Raw genomic sequence first — 13,577 nt, 5'->3', positions numbered from 1 at the left:
TAAAGAAAGAATTTTGTTAGAGAGGGAACAATTCAATGCAAGAACTTTAGGTAAGAAAAGAAGGTACATATGCATGTGCATCTCTTTACACTAGTAGTTAGTTGACATGGCATGTACCAAAGGGACTATTAAGGTGTATCAACACGCACAAATGGCCAAGAACTTAGTGGTTGGTATCCAAAATTTTAAGTTTGAAATCTAGTTGCTTAATATTTTCAGCTAAATTTACTTTTTAAAAAATAAACGAAGCGGATAGCATGCTATCTTTCTTTCTTAAAAAAAAACGCACATAGATATATGTAACACCACTTCCTAAGAAGTCATCCATCCTAAAACTACTCTAGCTCTAATATACTTAACTCTATTAATCTGGATGAAAAGATAAAGTGGTGGATGAAAAATATTTTCTACCATCTGGGTGTAAAACTAATTTTTGCAGTCTACATTTCTAAAATATTATTATAAAAAATTAAATTATGTAATTTTTTATCCATAATTTTTTATATGATTTATATTGTATATACTAAATATAAATTTTAATGGCCAATTTGCATAAAAAATCCACTAATTTTGGACTTTTGCAAAAGTTGGCCACCTTTTTTGTTTTTGTAGATTTAGTCCGATTTTTCAGCAAACTGACCAAAATGCCCTTGTACCCTTTTCTCTTTTTTCTTTTTTTTTTGTCATTCTTTTTTTCCTTTCTCTTCCCAGAGAGCGGCAGAGGCGGAAACGCCACCCCTGCCCCGGCGACATCCCCCTCGCCTGCTCCGGCGACGTCGCCGGCAACGAGCCCCTCTCCCCTGCCTCGACCCGAATCCTCCGACCCTGCTGAGGCCGCGCCGCCATCCTCTTCTCCACTAGGGCACGGCGACGTTGAGACGCAGGCTCTTCTTCTCCACCACGCATCGGAACGCCAAGACATCGTCGGAGGCGGCGAGATCACCTCCGACGACGTCGCGGTGGTTGCGATAGAAAGCAAGGGAGGAAGAGGTGGTGACAAAAAAAAAAAAATTATAGAAAAAAATAAGAATAATAAAAATAAAAATAAAAATTATTTTTTTATAGAAAAGATTAAAAAATATAGGAGAAGAAAAAAGATGATGAGAATTGCACTCTTAAAATAAAATTACACTGTTTTAAATAAAATTTACACTGTTTTAAAGAAATGCATAATTAATTAGGTGCTCCAAATATAAGAAAAAAAATGCATAATTAATTAGGTACTCATGGGCGTCAGGAGTCTTTCACGATCCTAATCTAGTGAGATTAGATATCTATCTATAAAACACTATTAATTTCCAAAATCTTAGTCCACATGGCATGTTCTTTTTAAGTTTTGCCTATGGAACCCACCTCCAAAGTCTCTCTCTTTTCCGATTTCTACTCTTCAATCGCTTTGTGTATCTGCTCGTCTTTCTTGTAACATGTCTGCTCACCTTTCCCGTAATATCGATGCCTCTTCGGCTTCCTCCTTATTAAATGCTACTCTCTAATCACTTCACAGTATGCCCGTTCGCCTTCTCCGTAAAATCGTTATCTCTTCGGCTTTCTATCTTATTAATTTTTACTTAATAAAAGACGTTGCCTCATAATAAATGATAAAGAAAGAATAATTTATTCCTTAAATTTTTTTTCTTTATTGTACACTACTATTTGTAAGTAAGTTATTGAGTTACAAAAAAATTGACAAAGTAAAATTATTAAAAACAATGATTAATTGTTATGTTGCATCAACAGGACTAAAATAAGAAGGATTTTTTGTAATTTAGCCTTTTTTCTTTTTTGTTTTTGAAACTAGTAACAGACGAGATAGATCTGCTGATCGGAATACATTACCACTTATTAACTACTAAAACTATTAATAACTATTAATTGGTCAATTTTTTGAACTTAAGAGTGACTAAAAATATTAAATTTGATGAAATCATTATATAATTTGGTAAAATTTATGATTTTTTGACAAAAATTACTTAGTAAAAAATCTAATCCCAAAAAATAAAAATTGACGCAACAATTTCAAAAGTTGTCTCCAAACATTTTTCCTATTATGTTGGGAAGGGATAAATCAAACGGGTTGTACATTTCCCTAGAATTTAATCTCGAAATCAAGTTCACTAGAATTTGAATCACATACTTGAAAATTTGATTCAATTGTATGTGATTTGGTACCAAATGGTTGTAGTTGTACATTTCAAGTATGTGATTTGAAATGTACAACTACAACAACAACACCGTTACGACTTACGAGCTCGTCACAAAACACGCCGTTACAAGCACTTTACGGCGCCGTTTTTTCTTTCTCATTCCCCTTTTTTCTCCCTCATTCCCACTACCCCCTCTCTCTCCTTCTTCAATCCCCTCAATGGCGATCTCCGAACCTCGTCCACTCCCGGCCGAACCGAACCTGATACGTATCAATAGGGATAAACGATCACTTCAAGAGAATCGAACCTCCTAAAGAATTGAGAAGTAGAGAGAAGAGGTAGAAAGAAAAGACAAAATATGAGGGAAAAGAGACAATATTACTTTTTATTTCTTGTAACTCCGGGTTATATTATATAGAGTCCAAATCCTTAAAATACTCCTAATCATACCTAATAAATCTATTCCCAAACAAGATAACTGCCTATTCCTAAATATATTTCTAAATAACAAGATATTTAAATTTGAACTTGTTTATTAAAAGAAAACTATTAAAAAGGAAAGTTGGGGTCGCATCATCTCCTCCGCCCTCGAAAGCCACCTTGTCCTCAAGGTGGAAAATCCTTAAGCTTGTCTAATCCTTTTACATCATCTTCTCTGTTTTCATCCGGTTCGGCGTCCATCAAAAATAGTTGCTTTGATTTGCATCGATGTCCGGGTCTATATTTTTCATCACATTTGTAGCAAAGGTCTTAATCTCTTCTTACTTTCGCTTCAGCCGGTGTGAGGCGCTTTATGGGTGGAAACGTCTCATTAGACATTGGTGTTGTAGAAGCAGACAAAAGAGAAGGCTTAGAATTTATAATATGATGTTGAGCTATCAACTTTTCCTCTTGTAGACGAGCAAGACCGATGGCTGCTGACATAGAAGTTGGTCGGAAAGCTCGGACATCATGCTTTAGGTCCTCCTTCAGCCCACTAACGAAGCAACTTATGAAAAGTGCCTCAGTTAGTCCTGAAGTGCGATTGGCTAGCATTTCGAATCGAGACTGATAGTCACGAACACTCTGAGTAGGTCCTTATTGTAATTTTGATAATTCACCCATATAGTCTTCATACATGGTTGGACTAAAACAAGTACAAAGTGCTTCTACGAAATTCATCCACGCTACAACTCCACTGCTTTTCTCAAACCATTAAAATGATTGCAATGCTTCCTTCTCCATATGGTACGATGCAAGTGGAACTTTTTGCGCGTCCAGTATTTGATTAAATTTAAGAATTGCTCTGCTCGATACACCCATCCAGTTGGATCCTCGCCCTCAAATCGGGGAAACTCCAGTCTTGTGACACGAGGTATCACCATCATAGAGTTCTCCATAGTAGGAATCAATGTTCCTTCCTTGAAGGGAGTAGGAAGAAGGGGGCGACTTTTATCGGAACTTGCGGCGGATGTCTCTTCGGATGGTGCTTGCGGTCGCACATCTATCTTTGTATTCATAGCGATAATTAAATTTTTAAAATCGTTAATAGAATCGCTAATGGACCTTACCTCGGTCTCCAGTTTGTTCAATCGAGTATCAACGTTGTTCATTTCCTCCCGTCGTACAAACTCCCCGTCCATCCTTCGTAAGGATTCTTTTTTTTGCTCGAATCAGGACCATACAAGCTCTGGTACCAAATGATACAATCCTACCGTATCAATAGGGATAAACGATCACGTCGAGGGGATCGAACCTCCTAAAGAATTGAGAAGTAGAGAGAAGAGGTAGAAAGAGAAGACAAGATATGAAGAAAAAGAGACAATATTACTTTTTATTTCTTGTAACTCCGGGTTACATTATATAGAGTCCAAATCCTTAAACTACTCCTAATCATACCTAATAAATTTATTTCCAAACAAGATAACTGTCTATTCCTAAATATATTCTTAAATAATAAGATATTTAAATATGAACTTGTTTATTAAAAGAAAACTATTAAAAATGAAAGTTGGGGTCGCATCAGAACCGGATCCCCTGCGCCGTCACCTTCGGCCGGTCCAGCTTCCTCGGCGCCGCGCTCGTCTCTTCCGGCCATCGGACCGTGCGCGTCGCCTTCCGGCCCACCAACCCGGTTCACCCGGCCCGGTTCACCTCCCGGTCCGCCCAGGTCATCCCGGCCTTCGCCGGCTCCGTTGTCGTCTTCCACATCGATCCCATCACCACCTCCTCCTCCTCCTCCATTATCTCCACCACCACCCCCAATTTCTCCGAACTCCACACCCTAGCCATTGGGGCCACCAGAACCCTAATCTCCGCCGCAATCGAGTGCGGCGTGCGCCGCGTCGTCTACACCGCCTCCGCCGCAGTCGCCTTCGACGGCTCCCGCGACGTCGTGCTCGGCGACGAGTCCGTGCCCTACCCTTATAAGGTCCCTGCCCCATTTCCCGATCTGGGTTCTTCTCAAAATTTGATTTTGATTCGTGAATTTGAGTTTCACTTGTTGGTGTATTTGGTATATAGTATGAGGACGTTTTGGATGAGCTGAGGCCGCAGGTGGAGATGATGGTGTTGGACGCGGACGGGAGGGGTGGTATATGTACGTATCTGGTGTTCTTTTTCGAATGTCTAATACTTTGGGTGATGGTTGTGTTTTTCGGTGTTTGTGGTCCCTTGCATTGGATTCTTGCTTTTGTATGTGATGCTTTGTTTGAATGTAAATGCCTCTTAATTTTTCTTGGTCAACATTTATGATCTTTCTGTAGTTCGTGCTTACAATCCAAAATTTGTACATATACCCCTTCTAAATAGGCTTGGAGCTTTCTGTTGAAAAGTGTATTCAACACAGATTTGGCAATGACGGGTTACATTAGGCTTCATTTATTAACCTGAGCCAGAAATTAGGAATTTGAAGCTATTAATGTATACAGATGCAAAAATAAATTGAAGTGCTTAACTCCTTTTGGTTATATTCATTTTAGAAAGGAATGATCAAAACCATAAGGACTAGGCATATCCATTACACAAGGTTTTTCTTTAATGCAAGTAAGGAAAAGCAGAGGATGTTTAAACATACATTCATTTGCCTCTAGTGAGAACTGTAGCATAGGGAGCAAAACTGCTTTTAGCTAAGAAGCATCTCTCTTGCTGCACTCAGCTCCTTTGCAACTTTCGTCATGTCGCATCGTTCGTATGGCGATTCGTTCGAGCACGCGAGACCGCAGTCGAACACCGAAACTACGCAATCTCGCACACACTCTTCTCGATAAGCTTTATCATTATCAGCTGAATGCAGGTTTCTGTCTATGATGTCCATGACATGTTGAGGTGAAGCAGCAGCAGCACGAACATATCCACAAAGGCTCAATCCGTCTTTGAACTTGTCGTTGAGGGGGCTCATTCCAGTGAACATTTCCAGCAGAAGAATTCCGTAGCTGTATGCATTGCCGAGCCTAGATGGTTTACACCCCATTCCATACTCTGCACAACATTAGTAAATTGGAAACAGACTATACAAGATTCTCAAGTGAATTCATTTGGATTTGGATTTGGTTCCCACTGTTTCCAAGCCATAGTTACAAAATCTAAATTTGATATTTTAGATTATACGTTGACACTAAAATAGCATCAGATATTTAGAAATAAAGTTCCACCTCTTGCGTGTTTAGTGCTCATAATTAATCAGTTTTTAGTAGTAAGCATCAAGCAGTTTATTCTAACTCTAGTATGTCGGTTTTCGTAGCTAATATCTAGTATCCTTTTTATTTCCCACAATATTTTTTCCCTCTTTTCTACTAATTTTTATACCAAATTTCTAATTTTATTTATTAAACTTATGCTATTTACTTGTTTTTGCTTCAAAAGATAATAAGCAGCAAAAAAAAAAGAAAGATATAGTATAGCTAGGAATCAACTGAAAATGTGTTATATTTTTTTCTGAAATGCCGTAAAGCATAAAAAAAGTTTTAGTATTTCATTGCATATTTCTCACCTGGAGGAACATAACCAATAGATCCTTTGATTCCCACAGTACTGGTAGACGAATGCTCTGATGATTCGTCAGGCGGTTGCCGCAGAAACTTTGCTAACCCGAAATCACCCACATGCGCTGTCATTTCATTGTCGAGAAGGATGTTGCTGGGCTTAAGATCACAGTGAACAATCGGCATGGACCCTCCGTGATGAAGATACTCTAACGCCGAGGCTATGTCGACAGCTATGTTCAACCTCTGGATTAGGCTTAGGCTTCTGAATGGCCTATTCTTGCGTGCATTTGGATGTAGCCACTCTTCTAAGCTCCCATTAGGCATGTACTCAAAAACCAAGGCCTTGAAATTGTTACCACGGTGATCCAAACTAGAGCACAATGTAAGAATTTTGACAAGATTTCGGTGTCGAGTGCTTCTCAGGGCCTCACATTCAGACATAAAACTTCTGAAAGCCCCATGCTGTTGAAGGTTAAGCACTTTCACCACGACGGTGTCGACGTTTTCATAGTTCATGGCGGCTTTATAAACCGACCCAAAACTTCCGGTGCCGATCAAATTATCTGAGGAGAACCCATTTGTAGCCCTCAAGAGCTCATCGTAAGATACTTTCGCGTGTCGGTTTCTTAAGGAAAACCTCGACTGCGGCTTTCTCTGCGAGTTTTTAATCAAGTGATGTATCCCAAGCAAGCATATGATTATAATCAAACACAAAATTGCTCCACATATAGGAATGAGTATTACTCTGAGTTTATAATCAGAGTGATGTTTTGTTGCAAAGGCATCTGAAGTGCATTTCAGCAAGTGTAATTCTGGAATTCCGCCGCAGAGTTTACTATTTCCGATAAGTGAGACTTCGCTCGCATTCTTAAAGACCCCTTTCATTGGCACTCGACCCTCAAAACTGTTGAAGGAGAGATTCAAATAGTGTAGATCCGGGAGCTCGTCAAGGAATGCCGGTATTTGGCCTGAGAAGAAGTTTTTTGAGAGATCAAGCTCCTCAAGCCCTCTTAAATTGCCAATGGAGGCAAGAATGGACCCATGAAATAAGTTATTCTCTAAATGAAGAATTTCCAAGATGGCGCATTTGCCGATGGTGTCTGGAATCTCACCAGAGAGCCTGTTATTTGAGAGATTAAGCCCCCAGATATTTATCAAGTTGCCCACTTCCAACGGTAATGAACCGTTGAGTAAATTATGCGACAAGTCAAGGAGGATTGGTAGTGATGAAAGGGTCAAAACTTCTTTAGGAATAGTACCGCTTTGCCTATTATTTGATAAATCTAACAACTCTAGCATTAACAGTTTGCTTAATGTCGGCGGAATGGCTCCTTCAAAATCATTGCTGCCGAGATCGAGTTTGTCCATTCGTGTTAGGTTGCCCAAAGTGGGAGGAATTTCGCCCGAAAGCATGTTATTTGACAGACGTAAGAGCTGTAGTTGCCTAATATGACTGATTTCTACAGGAACGGTGCCTTGAAGGTCGTTACCACTCATGTCAAGAGTAGTTAGACTGATGAGCTTCTCAATCTCGGTAGGTATAATTCCTGATATTTGGTTGCTATTGAGTACCAAAACATTAAGACTAGTGGAAAGATTGACTAGAGATTTGGGCAGTGTGCCTTCAAGTTGATTGCCTCCTAGGTCCAACAATTGGAGACTGGTGCAGTTGGTCAGTGCGGTAATGAAGCTCCAGTCACTAGGCTTCCTGGCTTCAAGTTGATTCCCCTCCAATTCGAGCCGCAAGAGGCTTTGCAAGGCCCCAAAGATCGGGAGTATCGTGCCATGGAATGCATTGGCCATTAGCTCAAGGTCTTTAAGCTCAGAAGCATTGGACAAGGATGCTGGAATTTTTCCCCCGAGCTGATTTTCATATATGTAAAGGGCTTGAAGGTTCGGAAGAGCATTTCCGATATCGGAGGGTAGAGTTCCCTCGATTTGGTTATAAAAGAGTTCTAAGGTCTTCAGGGATGATAGATTGTAAAGGGATGATGGTATTTCCCCTGTTAAGTTGTTCATCCTGAGACGGAGATATTCGAGCGATGAAAGTCGTCCGAGCGAGATTGGGATCGTCCCGGAGAGATTGTTAGAAGTGCAGTCCAGGTAAAAGAGGAGTGGAAGTTCTGCAAAGCGAGGAATTTCACCATGAAGGTTGTTTCCTCGTAGTGCAACCACGTTCAGAGAGGAGAGGTTCGTAAGAGTCGACGGAATGGTTCCTGTGAGACTATTCTGTTGGATTTCAAGTATGTTCAAGGAGAGAAGGCTACCGAAGGATGGAGGCATGGGTCCTGACAAGTTATTTTTGCCGAAAGAAAGATAGATTAGGGAAGAGAGATTCCCAAGTGAATCCGGGATGGACCCAGAAAGGCTATTGAATTTTAGATCAAGGTTTTGAAGCTGAGCAAGATTGCCCAAAGTAGCAGGGATGGCTCCTGTAAGATTATTGTAGCTTAGAGCTAACGATATTAACTTGTGAAGATAGCCAAGCTCTGGTGGAATTTCTTCTGTGAGAAAGTTATTCCTTAGATCGACAACCTGAAGCTCTTTACACTGTGTTAGATGGGAAGGGATTGTTCCTTGTAACATGTTTTGACGCAGCATAAGCTCTCTAAGACCGGAAAGACTCGATAGAGTTGGTGGGATCTCACCATCGAGCTTATTATCTCTCAAGTTGAGTAGTTGAAGATTAGAGCAATTGCCGAGCAAAGACGGGATCGTTCCGCGAAGAGAATTCACACTCAGGTTGAGATATCTCAGCCGGCGTAGGCTTCCTAACTCCTCCGGGATGCGCCCGCCTAGCTTGTTGTCGGACAGGTCGATCCTCCGGAGGAATGTGAGGTTGGCTACGGCGGGCGATACGAAACCGGCTAGGCGGAGAGACTTGAGGTCGAGGGCCGTGACCCGGTCGGGATGGCGGCGGCCGCAGGAGACACCACGCCACCTGCAGTAGTGGAGAGAGCCGTTGTTCCACGAGGAGAGCGCTCTGAACGGATCGTCGTCGACGAGGGACTTGAAGGAGAGGAGGGCGGCGCGGTCGGATGCAGCTTGTTTGATCCCGGCGGCAGCAGTGGCGGTGCACCAGGCGGCGGACATCACATATAGTAGAATGATGAGAAAAAATAGTGCATGGAAAAAGCCTTCCATTCTACGAACTAAGACAAGAGAAGCTAAAGCCATAGTAATCCTGCAGTAGCTCTTCGTTGGTATTTAATCTTGGGAACTGGATAGATAACAAACTAACTTCGACGCTTAGTCAAAATCCTATTTCGTTGTCATAAGGTAGTAATACCATGGTGTGAGAATACTGATCATGTACCTTGTACCGCAATATTTCTGCAAAATGTAACTAACGGTAATTGGTTAAAAGCTTAATAATTAGTATTCGAGTTTTTAAGTTCGAAATTTAATTACTTTATATTTTAGCTAAGCAGGCAGCTAAAACCATCTACTCCTATTTGTAGCTGTATATTTATGCACTATAAAAAATAAATAAAGTAGATAACTAAGGCCACACTAACAAAAAAACATTAACATTTAAACATATATTTTTTTATATTTAACGATATTTAAAATTGTCTTAATATAGTTTAGCGTGATATTTAAAAGCATATGTTAAAACATCACCACGTATATACCGACGTTTATGTCAAGCGTCGATCAAATATATTCTGACGTTTTAAAGCGTTAGAATTTTTAAGAACTTTTAAAATCTTAACATTTTAATGCGTCGAAAAATTAAAATAATAATAAAGTTTATCATCTAATAAATTGATTTATTATAATAGAGGGTTCATATAATCATATGACGATATTTTTTGAAATATCGATATTTGCTATTTTATAGGTAGCTTGGAGATATTTTTTCAAATATTATTTAAAAAGCTTTCTTATATTGAAAATTTTTTATAGTGCCACTTAATTGTAACAGCACATTGGCGCAATGTAAAAAATGAACCAAGTGGCTAACTAAAAGCACCTACCACCAGTATATTTGTGCAATGCATCACTATTTCAATACAACCATCAAATTTGTCGTGATAATTCTCTTTATCAAATAAGGTATATCCCTGTTTAATCAAAAATTTTTTTTTTTTTGAGAAATAGATAGCACGCTACCCGATTCATTAATTGAAAAGATGAACTAAACTATTGGGGTGAGACAACATAGGCCTCGTAGGGGGCGAAAAAAAAAAAAAAACTACCGACTACAAGCGTGTCGTCAATTACCTAGTAGAAATTGCTCCAAAGATTCGTCAGTTGCTTAATCTTGTAAGCTGCAAAGACGGGTCCGGTTGGGTCTTCCTAAAGATCACGTTGTTCCTGACCTCCCAAATTACCCACCAGCTGGCTACCAATCCGGATACCGTAGTACTCGACGACTGCGTTCCAATCCTCGTCATCCACCTAACCCAGACCGAGCTTACGTCATCCCCCCAATCTCTAGACTGTGCATACTCCAAGATCATCACCAATAGAAATCTCGAGAAGACGCATCGTGTGAATAAGTGGTCGACAGTTTTCTCTTCAACCCTACACAACACGCATGCTATGTTGCTAGTCCAACCTCTCTTTAATCGGTTGTCTACAGTAAGAGGCTGCATCTTAAGAACAATCCAGCAAAACACTTTCACTTTTAGGGGTACTCGAATGTTCCAAATCTTGCTTGTCCGGGCGTCCTTTATACACCAATCATTCAGCATCGAATAGGCAGATTTCACCGTGAACCGCCCGTCAGGGCTCCAACGCTAATGTACGCTATCTGGTCTATGCTCGAGTTTGAAAATGGAGATCCTTTCCCTAAGTGCTACGTAACTAGAGCTCAATCTGTGTCCACTAGTGCTATTGCCATTAAAAATTTTGCTCCAATTTCATCGGTCGCTAGTCAAATAATCGTTGATGTTCCCATTTTTGTGATGCGAAAGAAGGTATACATATTGGGAAAAGACCCCCCCGTACACTTGTTGCCCAATTGGCACCCCCCCCCCTCCCCCTCCTAGCAATCGGACCAAAAGTCAATACTACACTTAGTTGCCCAATTGGTATTGGACTTCCCACTTGAAGATTTAGTTAACAATTAGTGAATTGACATTTTGCAGAGGTGACTGGAGTAAACAAGGAGACTAGTGGACGAAATAGAACGAATTATTGGAGGTTAATTGTTTATAGGATAAACTTCAAAAACCATCCGTGGTTTGGCACTTTCTCACTTTAATACCTTGTGATTTAAAGTGGTTTTATTTTTTTATTTTCGTCAGTTTCTTCGTTAATATTTCGTTAAATTATATACAAAATCCTTCAGATACCCACCTATGTTTATCGAATATTCACTTTAGTACCCTTTAGTTTTAACTTTGTCACTAATTTAAGAAAAAAAAAATTAATGAAATTGATAATAAAAAAAGAAAAATAAACTATAGGGCACTAAATTGATATACTTTAAACCACATGGTACTAAAGTGAGAAAGTGTGAAACTATAGGGATGGTCTTTGAAGTTTTTTGTTATTTATATATAAAAATGTATGGAGACCCCCTCAATTATAGGTGGTTCTGAAATAGCCCTCTTAAGTTTTTTGAAAGGAGAATTTCCTCATTGCCTTTCCAAAGGCATGTATTTACACAGATGGCCTTAGAAGAACAGAAATATCAGTTTTTAAAAAATCAATAGTGAAGGGGTGTCTCAAACTCTCAATCCACATAAAATAAAACTGGAGGGAGCAAATTTCAAATTTGCCTATAGAACATAATCAACATACGTTTTTACATAGAGACATATCAAAAGAGCAATGCTACATATACACTCTATTTGGATGTATATCCTATATCTCACCTATCCAATGGATTATATGTTTTCACCAGTTACTTAATGTGCATCCGGATGGAGTGTACAAGTGGTATTTTTCAATGGTTAGGGTGTTAACTACCAGTCACGTTAACTGACTGGTGAAAACACCTCACCCATTGGATGGATAAGGTGTAGGATATACACCGCAAATGGAATGTATATGTAGCATTGCTTTTTAGCCACTAGATCTTCTAAAATAATCAAATTAACTAAAATAACCAAATAGTTTAATTGATCAATTTTCACAAGAGAAGTTACTAATTAAAAAGTCATTTTGGTAGTATGTTTTGCAGATCTAATCTTGCTAAGTTTCAAAAAAAAAAAAACAAAAAAATTGTTTTTTCTCTCTTCGCAACAAAACAAAGATCTATGGATTGAAGAATATACAAATTAAATCCATCTTTCATTTTAATTATTACTTTTCTCAAGCGTTAGAATAAGAAAAGCAAATTTTAATATATTTTGAAGCTTCACAAAATCACACGCAAGATATTTGCCGAAAATGGACATTTAATTAGCAACTTTCTTATAGAGGAAGGATGATTGAATTATTTGATAATGTTTAGGTTGTTTAGTTGTCAAAATTAGAAACTCGGGGATCTATTTGTCTACTCTCTAAAGTTTAGAAAATGCATGACATTTTTTTTTTCTATTATAAATGAATGTCGCCCGGTATTTTGATAAACCAAATAATTTTGGTTAAAAGGAAATGTGTAGTGCACGGCGCTTCGTTTAATTTTTTTTAAAAAAATATATTTAATTAAAAATATAAAATAATTAACTTTCAAATTTATGACCTTGAGTACCAATCATCACTTTACCATTTGCATTAGAACAATTAGTGAGAGATATAAATAATATATGAACATTTTTCTAGGCATTTTGAAATAACTCACTTAATTATATTTATATTTTTTTTTTATTGAGAGCCCCTCCANATATATATATATTTTATTGAGAGCCCCTCCATGTCGTTTTTTTATTTGAGTTTTCATACTTAGTTTAGCTATCAAATTTAATAACTCTATTACTTATTAACTGTTAATTTAGTTTTTTTATTAAATTTAATAAAATCATCAGTTAATTTGGCAAAAGTTTTTATTTTCCTGACTAAAATCACTCAATTTTAGAGTAAATCAAAAGCGAAACGGTTCTCAACACAACATAATAAAAATTTAGAAGCAATTTCAAAACTACTTGTTCAGTTGTAATCTTACCATTTTATTAATACAAAAGACATCTTTTTCCTACAAATCTTGCCATTAGGGACTAGAAAAAGTGCGATAAGATCCAAAGACCATTGGATAAGAGATTGTAGAGATTTTAAGTTGTAGATTTAGCATTTCTTCTCAGAAAATCTACATATTCTATATATCCAACATGGCGCTACCATGTTAATTTGCGCAAAACAGGTTGGGATGGGCCCATTTTTGTTTCATTTCAATTCTTCTCTCTCCCTGCATGCTCTACGTGGCGCTCCATTTTTTTTTTCACTTCAAATTTTTTTTTTTTTTTTTGAAAAAGAAAACAGGTCGGCCCAAAAGGGCTGACCAAGGTGTACTTAATAAAGAAAGATTAACAATAATACAAGGTTTCAGACAAACAGTATATAATAGCAACTAAAA

The 13,577-nt window shown here is 38.3% G+C and overlaps 1 protein-coding gene across 1 annotated transcript; it reads right to left on the bottom strand.

Moving 5' to 3' along the window:
- LOC109710584 (receptor kinase-like protein Xa21) lies at positions 4,992–9,334 on the bottom strand. Its single transcript, XM_020233284.1, has 2 exons — positions 6,115–9,334; positions 4,992–5,603 (listed from the first exon to the last, which is right to left on the bottom strand). The coding sequence occupies exons 1-2, from the start codon at positions 9,284–9,286 to the stop codon at positions 5,248–5,250; spliced, it is 3,528 nt and encodes a 1,175-aa protein (XP_020088873.1). The 5' UTR covers positions 9,287–9,334; the 3' UTR covers positions 4,992–5,247.

This window comes from Ananas comosus, linkage group 5 (assembly GCF_001540865.1).
Source record: "Ananas comosus cultivar F153 linkage group 5, ASM154086v1, whole genome shotgun sequence".
In the NCBI taxonomy this organism is placed as follows: domain Eukaryota; kingdom Viridiplantae; phylum Streptophyta; class Magnoliopsida; order Poales; family Bromeliaceae; genus Ananas; species Ananas comosus.
This window is presented reverse-complemented; position numbering and strand designations above follow the sequence as displayed.

Coding starts and splice junctions, on each gene's coding strand:
- LOC109710584 (XM_020233284.1), bottom strand. CDS start 9,286: ATGGCTTTAGCTTCTCTTGTCTTAGTTCGTAGAATGGAAGGCTTTTTC. Junction 5,604..6,114: donor TATTGGTTATGTTCCTCCAG/GTGAGAAATATG, acceptor AATGTTGTGCAG/AGTATGGAATGGGGTGTAAA.